General features: G+C 38.7%; 3 protein-coding genes across 3 annotated transcripts; 1 reads left to right on the forward strand and 2 right to left on the reverse strand.

Moving 5' to 3' along the window:
- On the forward strand, positions 1729–3300 carry LOC18792335 (1-aminocyclopropane-1-carboxylate oxidase homolog 1). The gene is made up of 2 exons (XM_007223292.2): positions 1729–2793; positions 2892–3300. The coding sequence occupies exons 1-2, from the start codon at positions 1897–1899 to the stop codon at positions 3138–3140; spliced, it is 1146 nt and encodes a 381-aa protein (XP_007223354.2). The 5' UTR covers positions 1729–1896; the 3' UTR covers positions 3141–3300.
- Positions 3257–6155, reverse strand: LOC18789796. The gene is made up of 6 exons (XM_007222824.2): positions 5588–6155; positions 4904–5021; positions 4373–4722; positions 4159–4290; positions 3984–4082; positions 3257–3908 (listed from the first exon to the last, which is right to left on the reverse strand). The coding sequence occupies exons 1-6, from the start codon at positions 6031–6033 to the stop codon at positions 3359–3361; spliced, it is 1695 nt and encodes a 564-aa protein (XP_007222886.1). The 5' UTR covers positions 6034–6155; the 3' UTR covers positions 3257–3358.
- LOC109947213 lies at positions 13732–15015 on the reverse strand. The gene is made up of 2 exons (XM_020557057.1): positions 14352–15015; positions 13732–14150 (listed from the first exon to the last, which is right to left on the reverse strand). The coding sequence occupies exons 1-2, from the start codon at positions 15013–15015 to the stop codon at positions 13732–13734; spliced, it is 1083 nt and encodes a 360-aa protein (XP_020412646.1).

The raw sequence follows: 22240 nt of genomic DNA on the forward strand, positions 1-22240 counted from the left end.
CATGGTCACTTGCAGGACCAAGATCATCAATCAACAACTCCAAAAACTAACTCCAAGTATCTTTTGTTTCAAACTCCACTGCAGCATATGCAATGGGATTCGTGTTATCATTAGCATCAACCTCTATTGCAGCTAACAATTGACCTGAAGAAAAAAAAAAATTGAAGTTAACAACAACAAAAAAAATGAAACAACTAGGCTTTACATGAGAAAGGACCCTTCAAGTGGCACCCATCTACTCCAATGATGGGTCTACAACCAACAAGAAAACCCTTTTTGCATGCATCGAGGCATATATAAAGCTTCTAAAAATGTGGAGGAGGCTCCGCTCTTATCTTCATTGTGCTTCCAACATTAATTGCTATGACCTCATCACAATACTCTCGCAACCTTGAGTATTGCTCCTTATAAGTCCCTTATATTATCTCATTGACCTTGTTCTTAGCTCTTGCACATTGACTATCAGACAAATTATACCCTAAACATTGTGCAGTTATCCTCCTTTTATCATTTTTCACAAATTTAATACGATAATTGCCTTGCACTACATAATTTTTCACAGTTTTTTTTCAAGTCTTCCTTGCTTCCAAATAACATTCCATTCTCAAAGTTAAGGTTATCCAAATCAGACTTACAAAACTCTGAAAATTTTCTCCTTCTTTCACCTTCCTCATCTGAAGAGTAATTAGAGAGTTAAATCATTTCTCAAAGTTTTTATCACTGTATTCTTCACAAGCAGCAGCCATAAAATCTTTAGGGAGATAAGTATTTTTTACCCTCCCAAAGTTGGACTGAAGATCTACATCAAATTCGTTGTTGTCATCTAGGGCAGCATCATTGTCACTCTCATAAATCTCCTTGTCTGATTCATCAGCACTATTTTCAAATTCTAATCTTCTTCTCCTAGCATCAATATTAGTGTCTTCTTCAGCACTCTCTTCTTCTTCATTACCCTCTTCATTGATGACATTCCCAGCCAGCTCTACAGGAACCTCTATAGTTCCTATATTAGGCACTTGTTCTACATATTCTTGGGTCAACTGTGACTGATAATTAAAAACCTCATCAAAAAAGGCATCTGGAACGTTATATGGAAAATTTTGGCATAACCAAATAAGAACAAAAATGCAAAGCATGCATATTGAATACTTTATGCAAATAAATAGGGACACTATGCTTCTAAAGCCTTTAGTAGTGAAAACATGCACGGGACCACTGTCTTTACTTCCTATTCCAACAAAAAAAAAAAACCATTTACTTCCTAAAGCCTTTACTTTCCCACCAACTATCCCACTAAGAGACAAACTCAACCCAGTACAAAAGGATACAAATCAGGGATTTCTCCATAAATAACACACGCAGACAATTGAAAAAACAAAGTATTGAAAGCAACAAACACTTTAACCATTGAAAGCTCTTATATCAAATTGAAACAAGTTAAATAATCAAGCTCTTTCTAAGCTGGTTTGTTCAAGCTTCCACGGTCTTCTCCTGTGCTCTTCATCGTTTTGGTTGTGTAATCAGCTCCTTCAATCGATTAACTTTTACGCACATATGAGAATTTTTAATTAAACCCTAAAAGGCCCAAAAGAAATCCCTAATTTGTATTTGAGGATTCCAAACAATTTGAGGACACTTCTCAAGAAATTCCTAATTTGTTTTTAACCACACTAATACAAGTGTCGTTTTGCCTAGAATTATTGCTTCCACTCCACTCAACTTTTGCTGATCATGTGTTGAGCAAGGAAAGGAAGAAATATGGAGTGTTTATTGGTCAATGCCGTGCCATTTGAACTTTCGTTCCTGCTATTATTGAATTACTGGTTCTAATCACGACCACGTGTATCGTATCTACTATCTACTTCTACTTCCTTGCTTAAATTCTTACAAGAAGAGATGACAACTGAAACACAGGCACCCTACCCGACCCACAAAACCATGGCGGCCAACACCACCGTGATCGGCCAACAGGATTATGATAGAGCTCAACAAGTCAAGCAATTCGATCAATCCAAGCTCGGAGTCAAAGGCCTCGTTGACTCCGGCCTCACCTCCATCCCCCGTTTCTTTATCCACCCGCCCGAAACACTACCCGACCTCCGACCCCATACTAAACCCCAAACCCAGCAACAACCGATCCCCACCATCGACCTCTCCGATCTTCACACCCATCGCCGCTCATCCATCGTCCAACAAATCAGCCGCGCCTGCCGAACATTCGGTTTCTTCCAGATCACCAACCACGGCATCCCGTCTGCGGTTCTGGACCGTACGATTGCCAGCATCAAGGCCTTCCACGAGCAGCCGACGGAGGTCAAAGCGCCGGTCTACAGCAGAGAGATGGGCACGGGCGTATCTTATCTGTCCAACGTCGACCTGTACAGCTCAAAAGCCGCCAGCTGGAGGGACACGCTTCAAGTAAGGCTGGGACCCATTCCGGCGGTTCCTGAAGAAGTGCCGGAGATTTGTCGGGACGAGATTGTTGGGTGGGACGGGGAGATCCTACGGCTGGGAGAGGCGCTGATGGAGTTGGTGAGTGAAGGGTTGGGATTGAGCGCGGGGAGGTTGAAGGAGATGACGTGTCTGGGAGGGAGGGTGATGGTGGGCCATTACTACCCGTACTGCCCCCAGCCTGATCTGACGGTGGGGCTTACATCTCATTCTGACCCGGGAGTGTTGACCTTGCTGCTTCAGGACCACATGGGTGGGTTGCAGGTTAAGCACGGTGAGGGTTGGGTGGACGTGAAACCCGTCCCAGGCGCTCTTGTTATCAACGTTGGAGATTTACTTCAGGTAAGTGTAAAATACAAGCAATAATCTAACGGGAGCGGTCGTTTTATTTTTACTTTTAATCTTTAAAATTAAATACTTTGGGGTTGATTGATTTGCAGATTATGTCCAACGGGGAATACAAGAGTGTAGATCATCGGGTGTTGGCAAACTCAAACCGCGAGCCACGGGTGTCAACTGCAGTGTTTTTCAATCCAAGCAATAGAGAGGGCACCTATGGTCCATTGCCAGAGCTGGTCTCGCCCGAGAAACCGCCACTTTACCGAGAGTTCACGTTTTCAGAGTTCATGCAAAGGTTCTTCAAGAAAGGATTGGATGGCAAAGCTTTGGTCAATCACTTTGAGCTGTGAAAAATACCACCTCACCAAACTGTACTCTGTGTGTGTAACTCACCCTCTGTAATAATAAGACTGTTAAAATTCAATCTTATGTATCAGGAAAGTTGATAGTGTTGTGTGGTAATTTATCTTCCTCAAAGGTTATGTAGATTATTTGAATTCAAAAAGCTTATATGGCCTGTGTTCAAAATCAAATTGATACAAATCCGCACCTAAAAAAAGATTTCAATTCAAAAATCGTATTTCTTAGGTTCAGATAGAGCACTAGCTGTTTCTAGCTTTCCATCCCCAAACCAGTCAGACATCTCTTCATCATCTGTGCAATCAGAAAGCTCTAAGCTTCTTGGAATACTGGCAGACCTAGATCCATCATCGTTTGCCATATCCCTCATGCCGCCTTTGCTCCTCTCTAACATCTTCAATTTCCATTTGTCCCTCTTCTGCGGATTCTGAGACAGCTCGGTCTTACCTCCTGCAATGGGGAAATCTACAAATCTAGAAGCCTCATTCCATGACTTTGAGTGACTACGGTCGTCATCTCCTTCATCCACAAATCTCCACATGCCGACACCTCTATCTTGACTTTGCCTACATTGCCCCGCATATGATTGATCATTAACGTCAGAGTCACCTCCGACAAAACTCAAACTGTTATTATTAGGGTAGCCTCCATCTTCACGTACAGGTTCAGCAGAAGCCTCTGAAGAATGTGCTGCCTTAGGTCTTTTATGATCACATTTTAAGCACACCATGTTTCTCCTAAAGTTAATATAATTGCAACTGCACCAAAAACGGATATTTAGTCATATACAAGTAAAGTATAAATCTGGAATCACTTGATTCAGAAAAACTCACGAGTCGCATTCCCACTCTCCAGGATTTATATGCCGCTTTGGAGGCTTCTCTTTGCATTGTAAGCATCTACCATTCTTCGCAAAGTTTAAGAAATTGCATCTGTAAAGAAAATACGATGTCTCAATAAGAAATGGAACCACATGTGGAAGAAAGTTAAGATCATAGCAGCCATTACTTGTCACATATCCAGTCGCCCTTCTTCAATGGAAGATGATCCTGATCCTCCCTTAGTTTTGCCAGTCTTTCTTCAGAAAGTTCATCACAACGTAGGCACTTGATATTTCTGGCGAAGTTTAGGAAGTTGCATCTGCCAAACGGAATACTAAGAAGGGTAAAACAACTTATCAAGATTCAATAATCATAAACAAGAAGATCAGCTGTCAAATTACTTGGGGCAAAGCCAGTCGCCTTGCTTCATTGGAACATTTATCTGCAATTTTTCTTGTGAAATTGAATGGTTTGGCATTGATGCAACCCTTTTCATGGTTGTACTTGTAGACTTTGGGAGATTGGAGTCAAGGTTCTCATTGCTGTAATCTACCATCTCTTTCAGTAGCCTTCTCACTGATTCTTTGACCATTTGGTTTAGACATGGCTTGTTCTCCACTGTACCAGTAATGGGATCAAGCCCATACGTTAACAAGAAACGCATGACATCCACAGTACGCCCACCTTCATCTTCACGTGCCTTCACATATGCTCTCTCACATTCTCCTCTCAAATTGCAGGAGCTGCAGACCTACTAAAATGCCTGTTCTTATTAGATATGACGATTATATCTCAAGCTTTTTTTCTACTGAAACGTTAATTGGATGCTAAATACTTTTTTAATTTCTAAAGTAGTACTTAAGATTTTGAGAACGAGAGAATTCATTAATAAATGGAAGAGGGCTGAAAACACTCAGAGACTAAGCACGTACATCTCCTTCATTAATGCCCACATGTGCCCTTAGACGCTTTCCCGAGTTGACAACTTTCCTATCTAAGCTCGGGCATCCACATCCTGCAATGGTCCGGATATCTTTCCTTGACAATAGCCTGGCCACAAAGGGAATTTAATGAACTAAGGTCTAGAATAAAATTATCAGGTTTCAAAGCAAAATCAGTAAATAACATATGCCCTCCTGAAAACCAAAGACTGGATTCTCCACAAACAACCCTTGGTTCTAAATCTATCTCGATACGGCGGATATGAATATATGGTATCCAGATAAGGTGAGCTCATGTGCAATTAGCTTTCATGAGACCAAAGCAATGAGAACTTCAGTGCATTGGGAAAAATCTCATATCAACCTGCTTCCAGGTTACAGAAACAAGATAACAAAAGAGCAAACACACACACGCATACAGCAGTGATATGAAAATGCAAGCACGTGGAAAATTGATGGTAATGATAAAACAAAACAAGCTAATGTTATTTCTAACTCCAACCACGAAATCTGCTGCTGAGGTTGCATAACAATTGAAATACCCAAATAGAAAAAACATTTCATCCCATGCTTTATATTCAAATGCATATCGTTTATTAAATTCACAACCTCAAAAAGGAAAAGAAAAGAACTTTTTAATTCATACTCTCCTCAAAACCAAAACATCATCATTACCTTATAAGACTACAACGGTCCCGAGCAAAATTCAGGCATGCTGTTCGTATACGATTCGATTCCTTTGAACCCAGTTCAGCATTCCGAAACGGGTTTTCGTCTCCTTCAAAGTAGCCTCTTTTCAACAAGCACTCCATCAGCTCCACCCATTCCCGCCACGGATGCGAAATCTGCACCGTACAATCCTCCACATTCGTCAGGCTTCCCCGATCGGACGGGTCATCGGTGTCTGAAGCCAATTGGGTGATCTTGTATGTGGGTTTTGAGTCTTTTGACGATTGAAGCTCCTTAACTTCATTCACTATGAAGTCCAGCTTTGGATTGGGAGCTAGGGTTTCGCTGAGGCTGTGAAATTGCGAAATTGGTATGAGAAATTCTGGGTTTTGGAAGTGGATTCTGAGGACAGGATAGAGATTGTCATGGCCGGTTTTGAGAAGCTTGTACATTTGACAATATTTGGCAGAGCTTTGTGATAATTTTGGCGGATAAAGACTCCGCCTGACCGTTAAGTTTGTTTGAAGTATAAACCCTGCTTACTTCAGTTTACATCTCGCAGCAGAAACGCGTATAAGATGGTTAACTGCTTTTATAAAGTTCCGTTTGAGTTTGGAAACAAGTGTAAGCTGTCCAAATTTTTAACAGTGCTCGAATCGGATTGCGAATATGTCCAAGGAGTTTAGATCACATGTACCCAAAATGCCCTCAATGTCTCCTCTTTATTCACAAGCACAACATCACAAGACCACTTTGACATAAACACCAAATGCACCCCAAGCAAGTATGTGTGTAACATACATCAATATGTAATGTCTTTATTTATTTTTATTTTGATAATAAATTATGACTGCTGTAGTTAAACAAAAACCAAATTTATATATTAAAATTTGAAACCAATTAATTATAAGGCTTAAATGCTAAAATGGTCTCTATATTTTAGTTTATTGATAAATTTAGTGTCTATGTTTTCAATTTGGTAAATTTGATCCATGCATTTAGTATTGTTAGTCAATGTAATTAATCCGTTAAACTACTGCTAAGATAATAATAAAAATTTTATAAAAATTTGAATTTAATTTTAAAAAATAAAAAATAAAAGCAAAGGATCTCAATTGCAACACCCCCTCTCTTCTCCCTTTCTCCCAACCTACTTTCCCCACCCACACCCAAAAGCCCCAAGCCACAGCCACGTATGAACTCTAATCCACCCACCTCTCTCTCTCTCTCTCTCTCTCTCTCTCTCTCTCAAGAACAATCCCTCACTCTCGACCATCTCCTAATATGTAGAAAAAGATATTTGGCTTGAATGATATTTTATTAATAACACAGGAATATACATACACGAGTATTCCTTGTACAATAAGAAATCCTACTATCTAGGAATACCATCTAAGGTAAGGAATGGATATGAATCAATTACAGATTTCTTTCCTATCTAAAATATTTTTACTTTTAATAGTCCCTTTTAAGTTGAAGAGTAAATGTCAACAACGTCCAATTTGCATAAAATAACTGAAAACTTCTCCTTGCCTAATGGTTTTGTAAATGTATCAGCTAGTTGTTGTGAAGAGTCACATGCAATGTAGAAACAATACCATCAAGTATTTTGTCCCGAATAAAATGGCAACCCATCTTCATATGTCGTGTTCTCTCACGAAAGACTGGGTTTGCCGCTATATGTAGTGCTACTTGATTTCACAATACATACGGGATGCTCATGAAGATGGCAAGTGTAAATCTTGCAACAAAAAACGTAACCAAGTAACCTTACAACAGGTGCTAGCCATTGTCCTATATTCAACTTTAGCTGCGGATAATGAAACTGTCTTCTGTGGCTTTGTTCGCCAAGAAATTAATGAATTACCCAAGAATACATAATATCCGCTAGTTGAACGACGGGTTAGAGGACAACCAGCCCAATCTGAATCACAATAAACAATTAAATCTAACTTATTGTCCTACTGAAAAGGCAAACCTTGACCTGAATTAAAGTTGAGACACCGAACAACCTGGAGAGTAGCATTCATGTGAGGTAGTCTGTCACGCCCTAACCCACGAATTTACGTAACCTTGGGTTAAGACGTGATTCACACCTTAATTATATCATTTAATAATAAAAAATAACTAAAATGTGAAGAAACATTTAAATAAATAAAATAAAATAAATATTTCACATAAAATATTCAGTGAAAACGACAACATCTGAAATCTTATCATTTTTACATTATTTTACAAGTTAGAACTACTCAAGAGTTCACTAAAAGAGTAGCTCATTATTCATCCACAAGCTATGTACACAATACACTCTATAGATATGCCAAAATAATCACAATAGATTTCAGGTTCAGTACCTGCAAAATTTGTTAGGGGGTGAGCGAAACCACAACTCAGTAGGGACATAAACCTTTTCACAGTAAATTGATATAACTAAATTAAGTGACATACAATCACACAGCCAAATATCACATTAATAAAATTAATGCATGAACAATCTTCATCTAATCCCATTAATTCATATAACTAGACAAGCATACCTGCACGTCCCATACCATGCTTATACCACTTGGTCCCGAATGCCCATTTATATGAACTAACCCTCATCTCAATCATCCTATAAATCCCCTTTTGTTAGTCATTTTGTCTAATTCCCTGTCGCCAGTCCCGTATCACCAAATAAAAACTATGTGCACTGTAGGATCCCTGAGATCTGGTACTTGCCAAAAGTTAGACTCAACTACACAAAAGATCAATTCCATTCTCTTTTTCCATCATTATTTTCTCAACCCAACAATTCCAGCCAATTTCGATGACATGATATAATTATGCTTTCACATATCCTTCACAACAATATAACCATTTAAAACACCACCAATGTATATATAATTATGTCAACATTGTTCAAATAGTTAAGAATACGTAAACATCCAATACAAGGAACGTCAACCAAATTGTAATACCATGCATAATATAATGCTCATGAAATTTAATTAAATCAATTCCCATAAAAGGCCCCCAAAAAACTCCTACCTCGATTCCAAAACTAGCTCAAAATTTAAGAAAACACAAGCTAAACCATATATCTCCTCCAAGAATTTTATTACCTCTCTATCTCTTTCTTTAAAAGAACTATCACTTTGCATGGAGTGCATGCTATATCTAAGTTATTGTAGCATTACACTACTTCACAAGACTATCTAATATGTGTGTTTCAAAAGAACCATTAAAGAGGCGGCAATTAATGGCTTTTGATTGGTGGAATGTGAGGCTGGTGATATGCTTGACTCCAAGATTATCCAATTTTCCCTTGATGCCAACAGCTCATGCTTTAAACAAAGGTTTAGTCATCTAGTTAGACACTTGTGAAGAAACTAGGGTGGTACATGTGGGTAGGATTTGATGTAAATACCGCCTTATACGTGGCATCCCTTACAAATCCAATTATGTATCAAACAAATAAGTATTATTATAATAATATTATTCTTAATTATTATTATAAAAGTAACAACTATATATACACACTATATGGCAAGATAACTACATATATACACTTATAACAAATAGAAATATATAATCAATTAAACATAATTTAACTTATAAACCTAAATAGATAACAAAACATTTAATTTCCTAAAATATTTATATACATATATTTAAAATACAGGACTTCACATAGTCGCGGCTGGTACATGAAACGACTCAGGACATGTACGAAATAGGTGATGTCCAGCCGAGTAATAGTTAGATAAAGCAATCGTCCCACCAATCTTCTGTATTTTTCGGGATCTTTGAGTAGTTCACCTTTGTCAGAAAGCTTGGCTTCCTCCATTGGAAAATCAATTGGTTGAGCACCCAAGAACCTATAATCCTTAAGTATTTCTAGTGCATACTTTCTTTGTGGAACATAAATGTCTTTCTTGGATTGGAAGACGTCAATACCTAAAAAATATTTCAAATCACCTAAGTCATTGGTGCGGAAATGTGTGTGTAAGAAACTTTTGAGAGAATTAACTGCAACAATATCATTTTCTGTAATTAGAATATCATTAACATAAATTAACAAAGCTGTAAAAGACTTGCCATCTTTGCAGGTGAAGAGAGAATAATCGGCTTTTGACTGAATAAAACCAGCAACAAGAATGACTTTAGTAAACTTGGCAAACCATTGTCAAGAGGCCTGTTTGAGTCCATAAAGAGATTTGTAGATGCAACACACTAGATTCTTCTCCTGTCGCTGAAGACCAAGAGGAGGAGACATATAGATTTCCTCATGTAAATCACCATGGAGAAACCATTATGGACATCGAGTTGATGGATAAGCCAATACTGACTGGCAGCAACAACTAAGAGACAACGGACTGTGATCATCTTAGTAGTGGGAGAAAAAGTTTCATGATAGAACCATTATGATCATCAAGGCCCTATGTGGGAGTGAATCTTTTGGCAACGAGGCAAGCTTTAGGCTTCGACGGAACCATTAGCACGATGTTTGATCTTATACACCCACTTACAGTCAATGGGAAATTTGCCGGGGGGCAAAGCAGTAAGTGTCCAAGTGTGATTAGCAGCAAGAGCAGCAAGTTCGGAGTCCATAGTCTCGCAGCAGCGAGGATCACTGTTATCTTCTGTACAAGAAGAAGGCCTCACACTTCGACTAATGGAGTTAACAAAAGAAAGATGCTTGTGTGAGTTCCGATGGTAAGAGAGAAAATTACAGATGTGAAAACGAGTATCTAGTGGTGGATCGGTCGGTGAAGACTAGGAATGATGTGGGGGCAGAATCATCTACAAGTAAACAAAATCCTTGAAGCATGTGGAGGGTTGTTTGATACGGAAAGAGGTATGGGTGGGCTAAGATGGTTTATGTGACGGCTAGGCTGGGGCTAAGTCATCGTGGGGCAGGGCCTGCATTCTGTCGGGAGAAGGTGGGTCCATGGGAATGGGGATGTCAAGAGGCGATGCGGTGTTGGGCCTTGTGTCGGATAGAGGACAGAGAAAGAAAAAGGGTCGGTGTTGGGGGCCGAATTATTAGGGTTTGTGGTTTTGATGATTTAGTTTTCTGGAGGTTTTAGATTTATTGGAGAATGGAGAAGAAGAAGATGTTGAGCTGAAACGACTTCTATATTTCAAAAAATGAGCTGCTGCAGAGCTTTCATTACAGTGAGCAATATAACCGTTAGAGGAAAGAAAAGAGAGATTCTTCTCTTAACAGATTATTTGCACATAGATCTAATCCTAGCCATTGATGCTATCATCCTATGAGATGAAGCCACTTGTCATAATCTAACAGAATAAATCCTAGGCTAGATAAGAGGCCACTTGGACTATGATCTAAGGGCTCATATTACAACCTGAAAATTTTAAACAAAACTAATAAAAAAAACTGAAATAAGCAAAACATTCAAATTAGAACCAGCTTTGGCGCCAAGACCTTCAGCTCGAAGGGTTATACTTCAACACTCCCTTCTAACCCTTTGAGTGATTTCACACCAAGTAGATTTCTGAGATACACAAACCGATCCTTGAACAGTGCCTTAGTTAGAATGTTTGCAATTTGATCCTCTGACTTGCAGTAGATTAGGTCAATCTCCTTTGCTTGTATAGCTTCTCGGATGAAATGAAACTTTCGGCTAATATGTCTAGTTTTCTGGTGGAAAACTGGATTCTTAGCCATTGCAATAGCAGAGGTGTTATCACACAAGATTGGTGTACCTTCCACTTGCTCTTCTCCAAAATCTTCAAGAACAAACCTTAGCCACTTAGCCTGTGATGTTGCTTCAGCAGCACTAACGTATTCTGCCTCTGCAGTAGACAAGGCTACTGTATTTTGCTTAATGGATGCCCATGAGAACATACCAGATCCTAGTGTAAATGCATAGCCTGAGGTACTTCTTCTATCATCTTCACTTCCTGCCCAGTCACTGTCACAGTACCCTATCAAAGTAGCTGACTTCCCTTTTATGAACTCAATTCCAAAATTCAGTGTGCCCAGGATGTATCTCAATACTCTCTTGGCTGTTCCCATGTGCTTTCTAGTAGGATTATGCATAAATCTAGCAAGCAGACTTGAGGCAAACATGATGTCTGGTCTTGTAGCTGTCAGATACAGCAGGCTGCCTACAATCTGTCTATATTCACTCTCATTTGCTGCCTCACTACCATCTTCCTTGCACAGCCTTTCATTTGCAACTAGTGGAGTTGTCACAGATTTACAATCCTTCAAACCAAACTTCTCTATCACCTTCAATGCATATTTCTTTTAATGAAGAAAGATGTATTTATCCTTTTGCACTACTCCCATGCCAAGAAAGTGGTAGAGTAGGCCAAGGTCAGTCATTTCATAATGTTGTATCATATCAATCTTGAACTTTTCAAGTAACTCTGGACAGCTTCCAGTATAGATAATCATCCACATAGAGTGAAACAATAAGGATACCTGAAGTGTCACTTGTTTTGACATAAAGTGTTGCCTCACTAGAACTTTTCTTGAATCCTGCCCTGTTGAAATACGAATCTATCTCATCATACCAGGCTCTTGGAGCCTGTTTTAGTCCATACCAAGCCTTGTTCAGCTTGTACACCCTGATTTCTTCATTGTCTTTAACAAACCCTTGTGGCTGCTCCACATAAACTTCTTCTTTTAACACTCCATTTAGAAATGCAGACTTTACATCCAATTGGTACAAATTCCATTCCTTCTGTGCAGCAAGAGCAATCAAGGTCCTAATGGTGTCCAACCTTGCTACAGGAGCAAATGTTTCATTGTAGTCTATTCCAGGTTTCTGTGAGTAGCCTTTTCCCACTAATCTGGCCTTGTTCTTCTGCACAGATCCATCTAGGTTTAGTTTCGTCTTGTAGACCCATTTGACGCCAATGATTGGTTTACCAAATGGTCTGTCCACTAGTGTCCATGTGTTATTTTTCTCAATCATTTCCAGTTCAGCCTTCATTGCATTTCTCCATGACTCATCAAGGTTTACTTCTTCAAAACTTTCAGGTTCAACAATGCAAATGTTGCACTGAGCCATGATTTCATTTACACTTCTCCATTTCTTTGGTGTGTGGTCAATGGCTTGTGAGCTTCCACTTATTCTCCCATTTTGCAGGATAGTGTTTTCAACCATTTGAGTTGATATGTCCAAGTCTTGACTTGGTTCATCTTGCACTGTGGTTCCTGCATCCATTTGCAGTGGTGTGTCCAAGTCTAGACTTGGTTCACAGTTCTGATTTTCAGCAGGCATAAGAACTGTTATTTCTCCCTCTTGTGCATTATCCCACTTCCATAAACCATCCTCATCAAACTGCACATCTCTAGACAGAATTATCTTCCTAGTGCTTGGATCAAATAGCATGTAGCCTTTTTCACACAGTCCATAGCCTACAAGAATACACTTATGACTGTTTTCCTCAAGCTTGTGCCTTAATGCTGAAGGAATTAGCACATGACAAGGTGATCCAAAAATCTTTAAGTGTGCAATTCCTCATTTTCTCCCAGTGTAGGCTTCAAAAGGTGTTACTTTGTTTAGAGACTTAGTAGGACATCTATTTAATAGATAAACTGCAGTATTTACAACCTCTGCCCAAAATTCATAGGGGATACTCTTTTCATGCAGCATGGACTTTGCCATTTCAACTACTGTTCTATTCTTCCTCTCGGCTACTCCATTTTGCTTAGGGGAGTATGCCATTGTTAACTGCCTTTGAATGCCAACCTCTGCACAGAAACTGTTAAATTCACTTGACAGAAACTCCCCACCCATGTCACTTCTCAAGCCTTTTATCTTATATCCACTTTGCAGCTCAGTCATGGCTTTGAATTTTCTAAAACACTCAAATGCACTTGACTTGTTTCTAATAAAGTACACCCATGACATTCTAGTGCAGTCATCAGTGAATAGCAGGAAGTATTTATTTCCAGAGATTGAGTCTGTTTTCATTGGTCCACAGATATCTGTGTGAACCAATTCCAAAGGGTATGTTGCTCTCCAAGTAGACTCCAAGGGGAAGGAATCTCTGTGTTGCTTTCCTAGCATGCAGCCTTCACAAACCACTGAGACTTACTCCAAATGAGGTAGGCCATGAACCATGCCCTGATTCTCAAGCAGTTTTATGCTTCTCTCATTTAAGTGTCCTAACCTCTTGTGCCATGTCTACAGGCAGTGAGAAACACTTGCTCTTAAAGCCAACTCACTTGCAGGCATCATTGTAAGTGGAAAACATCTGTTATTGGTCATTTGAACCCTCACAATCAGATTTCGTAGTGACTGATCATCATAAACATTCACCATATTCCCTCCAAACACAAGATAATAACCATGCTCCATCATTTGCCCAACACTGAGTAGATTTTCTTCCAGACCAGGTACAAGCATTACTCCTTGAATGTGCTTCTTCCCCAGCTTGATTTTTATCACAAGAGTTCCTTTTCCTGCCACTGGAACTACCTCTCCAGTCCCCATCTTGACTTTAGAAGTCAAATTCCTTTGAATATTCACTAAGAGTCCCTCATCTCCTGTCATGTGGTTACTACAACCACTATCAATATACCATGAGTGATTCTTTTTCACACCTGTTGCAGCATTGCACATATAGAACAAAGTACCTGTTTCCTCCACCTAATTTGCATAGTTCACCTTATTTGCATTTTTATTTCCATTGCACTCTCAGATCATATGCCCAAATTTTCCACATCCATGGCATTTAGGTTTGCCTTCAAACCAGCACTTGCCATAATGCAGCTTATCACAATGTTTACAGGCTATTTTGTTACCATCACTTGACTTCCAGTTTTTCTGAGATTTTTGGTCTCCAGAAAAACTGCCACTCTTAGGATTCTTCTCCTCAATATTCAGGCTAGCAAAGGCCCTTTCTGTAGAATTTTCAGTATGGCGATCCAATCTGAGCTCAAAGCTCTTCAAGGAGGCAACCACCTCTTGCACTTCCAGAGTTTCTAGATCCTTGGAATGCTCAATCACAGAACAAATAGGATCATAGGATTTCGGCAGACTAAACAACAGTTTCTGCACAACCCTCTCTCTGGATAATTCCTCTCCATAACTTTTCATTTGATTCATCATATCAAACAGCCTAATAAGATATACAGATAGAGACTCACTATCTTTCATGCGAGCATATTCAAATTCTCTACGCAAACCTTGCAATTTAACATTTCTTACTTGTTTGTCACCTCTGAACTCCAGCTTCAGAATATCCCAAGCACCCTTTGAGGTCTCCTCATTCACGATTCTGGGAAAGAGCTTATCTGAGACAGCACTTTGAATCAATCCAAGTGCTCGAGCATCTCTCATTAGAGTTTGAGCCGTTGGAGACTTTTCAGAAATGGAAGCATCCTCTTTCTCCTTCTTCAAGTCTGACTCAGTGAGCCCATTTTCGACTAGATCCCACAATCCATGGGATTTCAGAATGGTTTTCATCCTAATACTCTAGAATTCATAATTTTCTCCATTGAAAATCGGTGTGCGAAGCTCAACTGTTCCTGATCCTGCCATATTAGGCACTGGATTCAGATGATTACAGCTTCAAACTTCAAGAGTAGCTCAAAAAATAGCTTGAATCAAGTCTAATACTCTTTTCACAGATTCACTCCCAGTTTTTAAGCAATCCAACCTGGCTCTGAGGCCATATTAGGGTTTGTGGTTTTGATGATTTAGTTTTCTGGAGGTTTTAGATTTATTGGAGAATGGAGAAGAAGAAGATGTTGAGCTGAAACGACTTCTATATTTCAAAAAATGAGCTGCTGCAGAGCTTTCATTATAGTGAGCAATATAACCGTTAGAGGAGAGAGAAGAGAGATTCTTCTCTTAACATATTATTTGCACATAGATCTAATCCTAGCCATTGATGCTATCATCCTATGAGATGAAGCCACTTGTCATAATCTAACAGAATAAATCTTAGGCTAGATAAGAGGCCACTTGGACTATGATCTAAGGGCTCATATTACAACCTGAAGATTTTAAACAAAACTAATAAAAAAAACTGAAATAAGCAAAACATTCAAATTAGAACCAGCTTTGGCGCCAAGACCTTCAGCTCGAAGGGTTATACTTCAACACGAATGGAATAGGTCGGGGAAGTTTGGGCCGGTAGAGGGCAATAAAGGGAATAAGTCCGGTGTTACGTGTAGGTGCTGGTGTGTCATGAGTGAAAAAAGGGAATTTGTCTTCATGGAAGAGAACGTCGCGACTAGTGAAGATTTTATGGGTTTCAAGGTCGTAGAGTGTGTAAGCTTTTTGTCTAAGTGGGTAGTCGATAAAGACTGATTTGTAGGCCCGATGAGCAAATTAAGAGCTTGGGTGAACTGAAGTGGCATAGGCAAGGCAACCAAAAACTTTCATATGGTGGTAAGATGGTGCTTTGTTGTAGAGAAAATCAAAATGGGTTTCTTTTTGTTTTTTTGTTTTTGTTTTTGTTTTTTTTTTTTTGTGAAGAAGAGGTGTGGGGAGGCAATTGATGATGTAAGGTGGGTACCCATGAAGTTGATAGCAGGTATCTCGAGTATGATTATCATAGTTGCAATAGGTGCAGTGAAGTGGATGCCGATCTCCTTATGGATATGGGTGAGAGTCGTTAAGAACGGCCATGGCTGCAGTATGCGAATCTAGAAGACGGGTGGAGCCAAGTTCTCGCTGTTTCTCTTCCTATGAGATGAAGGAATATGCTTGTAGAGCCTTCGGGAGAGGTTGTATCAACAAAATCTGGCCATGGATTGCACTGTAGGATTCGGTTAATCCCATAAGAAATAGCATAAGCTTATTAGTTTCGTTATGTGAGCCACATGTGCAAGACGCGGCCTCACTGAAATATGCTAACTCGTCCCAAAAGCCCTTTAATTTGGTGTAGTATGTAGCAATCGAAAGTTGCCCTTGGGTGAGAGAGGCGATCTCGAGATTGATTTGAAATAGACGAGGGACATTGTTTTGAGCTCGCGAAGGTCCTCCCAAATTTCGTGAGCGGTGGATAAGTAGATGACTCTATCAGCCACATCGGGTTCCAGGGAAGTCAAAAGCCACGACACCATCATGTCATTACACTGCTGCCATGCTGCAGAATCAAGAGGCTTCTTATCTGCCTTTGGTTTCTTGATGGATCCATCTATGAATCCAATTAATTTTTGGCACTGAAAAAGATGCCTATTGATCGAGACCAAATGTTGTAGTTGTCACCATTGAGTTTCTTTGAACAAAGAACTAATCTGGGGTGGTCTGAATCGTTGAGAAAAAGAGGGTCAACAGCGTCACTGCCGCCCTTTGTAGAGGAACTGTCGTCACCCATGTGTGAGAGACGAGAGAGAAAAAAAGGAGCTAGGTTTTCAAAGCCTGCTCTGATGCCATGTAGAAAAAGATATTTGGCTTGAATGATATTTTATTAATAATATATATATATATACGAGTATTTCTTGTACAATAAGAAATCTTACTATCTAGGAATACCATTTAAGGTAAGGATTGGATATTACAGATTTCTTTCCTATCTAAAATATATTTACTTTCTAACACAATAGGATCTTCCCCAACTCAACCGATCCCTCCCCTCCCCAGACACGCCCAGCTTGTTTTTCTTTTTCTTTTTTCTAGTGCTATGTTTTAGTTCTAATAAAGTTTTAATATGTTTTTAAATTAATTTCAAACAAGTTTATAGGTTTGTTGGGTTCATTTTTACACATGATTTATCATGTTATTCACCCAATATTTTGAGTTAGTTCTTGACATTTTATACCTTTCACTACTACAAAAAGTGAAAAAGACGACCAGAAAACAACGACGGTCTAAGTGAAAACCGTCGTGGTTTATAAAAAGACGACGGTTCTAAAAACACCGTCGTGTAATACAACCTTAGACAACTAAAAAATGGAGTTTCAAATGGCTGTTCAAAAACAACGACGTACATAATTAAACAACCGACGTCTATTTGAAACAGATTTCCTCAGTGTAAAATCAATGCCAACAAAGAACGGCAGAAGTTATGAATCGACCGACGTAGAAAGTAAAGACGACGATTTCAATAAAAACTGCCGTTTTTACTCATAAAATAACACGACGAGGTTTTCGTATAAGACGCCGTATAATTACAAACAAATCCACGGCTTTAAAATACAAAATATCGCCGTATTAAATTAATTTACAACGACGGAAAATATAAATATATCGACGTCATTCTCGTATAGTTCTACTACGTTATCTTTAAATCGTACAATAAAATTTATCGTCGTATTTATTCATTTTATACGTCGTACCTTTAATTTTAACGGTCGTCTTAATAAGAATTTTTGTTAACAATTTTTTTCTTTGATTTTCTTATCCTACGTCGGTAGATCTACTTAATGACAAGAATTGAAATAACCACGACGGTTTATATAGAACACCGCCGACATAATCAGTTTTGTCTGAGATCCCAAGGGTTACGAAATCTTACCAGATGGAACTCTGTTCCACATCATAATCTTAACAGATGACACAGATTTGCAAATATTGCGTCGTGTTAGTTTACAAATTCTAGAACATTAATTTCCCTCATTTTAAATTTCCTCGGGAAAGAAAAATCTATTTATCACGCTTTGGAATTGAAAACTAAAACTGAAAGAATACGGGAAAAAAAACTCCATTTATAATTTAAAATTAAAATCCACGTCGGTTGTAGTACACTTAACGACGTTTAACAAAATAATCTACGTCGGTAATTATAAATCTACCGCCATCGTAACTTAATATAGACGACGAGAAAAGACGACGGTAGAACAGAAAACCGCCGTTGTTTCAGTTTCTTTAACATATCTTTCTGCAGGACTTGTGTAGTTCAAAGCATTGACAATGTCTTCATCATATCTCCCAGAAACTACTGATTCAATTGCTCATGCTTTAGAGGCCATCTGAAGCCATTTCTATTCTTTATCGCATTCTTGAAACCCATCTTCTTCTTCTGAAGCTCTACGGATAAAGGAAGAGGCTATCACAATAAATCCGACGGATCTTCTTAGGCAAGAAAATCAAGCAGAGGATCAGGCACATCTGATCTTCAGATTTCCCTGAGAAGCGAACTTTCCTTCGACAGCGAGTGGAGGCCAGGCTTGCATCTCTTTTGATGGAAAGCAAGGAGTATTCAGAAGCACTAAGTGTCCTATCAGGCTTGATCAAGGAAGTGAGAAGGCTAGTTGACAAGCTTCTTCTTGTGGACATATATTTGATGCGAGTAAGCTCAATTTCTCTTTGAGAAAACATCCAAATTATTATCTTTGAGACATGAGAGACTGAGAGAGGAAGAACTTGGAACCTTAAATGTAAACCGAAAATGAATGAAAGCGACAAATTTATAGAATAAATTTTTAAAACCAACGGCGGTCCTTACAAACAAACCGCCGTTTAAATTGTAAAATCAACGTCGGTATGATCGACGTATATTACAGAAATCCACGTCGGTAAATTAATAAAAACGACGTGTTAAATAATATACCATGACGCGAGTTATTACTTATGTACTTTAATTTTTGAGTTTACTACGACGGTACCTACAAACTACTGTCGTATTTATTTACCACGTCCGAAGTTAAATGTACCGTCGTATTTTGTAATTTATACGTCGTAGTTATATGTAACCGCCATATTATTTTTTTGAAATGGTTTTATATGTAAGCAACTTTTCGTCTACTTGACTTACACATTTGTTGTTTTTATATTCTTATTTTATTTAAATCTGTCATCCAAAAAAGAAACTTTACATATTGCAGAATATTAATTTCCTTCGTTTTAAATTTCCTCCGGAAAAAAAACTCTATTTATAACGCACTGTAATTGAAAAATAAACTGAAAGGTCACGGGAAAAAAAATTCTATTCATAATTTAAAAATTAAAATCCACGTCGGTTATATTAAACCTAACGACGTTAAATGAAATGATTCCACGTCGAATGAAAAATATTGCGTCGTTTTAGTTAAAAACGACGTAGTTAAATGTAACCGCCGTATTATTTTTTTGAAATGGTTTTATATGTAAGCAACTTTTCGACTTACACATGCACTGTTTCCAAACCCGATTAAAAATTTCAATCTCCCAGAGAAACATTTTCGTCTTTTTTCCTTGTCAGAGCATTGTCAGAGTTTCTCATCGTCTTCCTCTCGTCTTCTTCGTCGTCTCTGAACTTAAACATCGATCATCTTCCTCTTGCTTTCATTGCACGCAAAAGGTAAGCTTTCATTTTCACTATTTTGGTTACTGTTTTGCATGCTCATACGTTTTTTGTTTGAAAAATCTTTTTACCTTTTTTCTGGCCAAAATCATTTTACTTCTTTCCAAGTTTGATAAAATATACAGACAAAGAGAGAAAGTTTCCAACTTTGAAGACAACTACATCAACTAAATAAGACGACGGTAGACCACGACGGTTCGTCAGTTGTTCTAGCGTCGTCTGAAAATTGACAAAGTTGTTTTTAAAATAATAGTCTTTTTTTATATGCTTGTTTAATTGCAGGTTTGATTTCGCTGAACAATGGTTTTTGTTTTTCCCTTATTTGATAAAATATAAAGAAAAAGAAACTAGGGTTGGTATCTAATATAGACGATAAAATATAAATAATAGTTTACCACGACGGTGTATTACTATTGACGTCGTGTGAACATATATACCACGACGTTATATAAATAATGGTTTTAAACATTTATTACGTCTGAGATTATTTCATTGCGTCGTCTAAAATCATATCATACGTCGTATTTTTTTAATACCGTCGTTTGTGTTCTTAATGTTTTCCTGAAATATTTTCACTTGCAGTTTTGTCTGTTAAAATGGTTTCTCAACAACAAACTAAGGATTCTGGCTCCAAGAAGCTTGGAATGGTAGCTCCTCAAGATAAGTCTTCGAAGGAGATGAAGTCTTCGAAGAAGATGAAGTTTGCTTCATCATCTGCTGAGACAGAACAAACCAGCCAGACAACAATCTCAGATGATTCAAAGACTGGTCGAGGTATGAGCACAATGCCTCGTGTTGTGAAGAGAAAGCTTCAGAAACTGAGGCCAATTGTTGAGTACAATAAAAGGGGGAAAGGTGTTGGCCAAGCACATATTGAGATGCAGTCGTATATTGGTGTGTTGGCACGCTCCAGGATCCCACTTGTGGACAAGAAATGGTCCCAAATCCCCAAGGATATAAAGGAGCAGATTTGGGAAGCAGTTGACATGGCTTTTGTCGTAGGCCAAGGGGGCAAGACCTCTGTTTTAGCTTCTGCTTCCAAGAAATGGAAGGATTTCAAGTCTACACTAACGAGGCATTATATCCTTCCATACACCAATGACAGGGAGAAATTAAGCCAACCCCCTGAAACATATAAATTCATAGAGAAAGCACAATGGGATGCCTTTGTAGCTTCAAGGCTATCCAAAGATTTTGAGTCTGTGCATTCTCAACATGCACAGATTAGGGAGAAACTCGAGTACAATCATCGATTGTCTCGAAAAGGATATGCTGGATTGGAGGATCAATTGGAGGAAACCATGCCTGGGGTAGAAATTGATCGATCTACCTTATGGAAGAGAGCTAGACAGGACAAACATGGTAACATCCCTGATCCAAAGGTGGCAGAGAAAGCAAAATTAATTGTAAGCCTACTATCACTCTGTTTTAAATTTTTATTAAACTGTGAATTATTCTTATTACGTCGTATGTTATATTTTTCGTCGTGTGAATGATATTACCACATCGAAAAGTTTTTAAAAACGTCGTTAAAGGTCTAAATAGGAATCACTACTATGTTTTCTGTAATTACAGCATAAGACGTCGGTGGTTCATTTTCGCGTCGTGTGAATGATATTACCACGTCGAAAATTTTTTAAAAACGTCGTTAACGGTCTAAATAGGAATCACTACTCTGTTATCTTTAATTATAGCATAAGACGTCGGTTGTTTATTCATTTCGTCGTTTTAAATAAATAACCACGTCGGTATAACTACCGTCGTGATAAGTTATAATAACGTCGGTTTATACGTTATTGCGTCGTGTGAAATTATATAATACGTCGTTTGTACATAAATAACCGTCGTGTGTTTTTTTGTTTATCTTTTTTTAGGATGAATTGCAGAAACAAGTCTCGGAAGGCAAAGTCAGAGTAGATGGCAGCAATGATGTGCTGACCATGGCTTTGGGCCCCGAGCATCCAGGCAGACTGAGGGGAGTTGGTGCTGGTGTTTCCCCAAGGCAATATTTCAATTTGCCCAAACCACAGAGGGTGAGCTTTGACGACCGTTTGAAGGACAGTTTAAGAGTTCTCCTTCAAGAAGAGACTAAAAAGATGGAGGCTAAGGCAAGGGAAGAGGCCTTAAGGATGGAGGCTAGGACAAAACAATTGGTAGAGGCTGAGAGGGAGCATTTCCTGAGTCAGCTTTCCCAATTAATTCCCAATTTTGATCCAAGCATGCTTAAACCAAGAATTAGCCAAAGCCCCAAAAATCCAATGTCTGACAAAGCTAGCTGCTCTGGAGGTGATGTGAGATCCCTACATTTGGAGGATGATACTGCCAAAATGGGGAAACATCAGCCAGATGAAGAGAAGGAAGAAGAAAAAAGAGATGAAGAGAAGGAAGAAGAAAAGGAGAAAGAAGATGAAGAAAAGCATGACGACAAGGTATGTTCACATAACTTTGCCTTTTTTA

Source organism: Prunus persica, chromosome G1 (assembly GCF_000346465.2).
Source record: "Prunus persica cultivar Lovell chromosome G1, Prunus_persica_NCBIv2, whole genome shotgun sequence".
Taxonomy (NCBI): Eukaryota; Viridiplantae; Streptophyta; class Magnoliopsida; order Rosales; family Rosaceae; genus Prunus; species Prunus persica.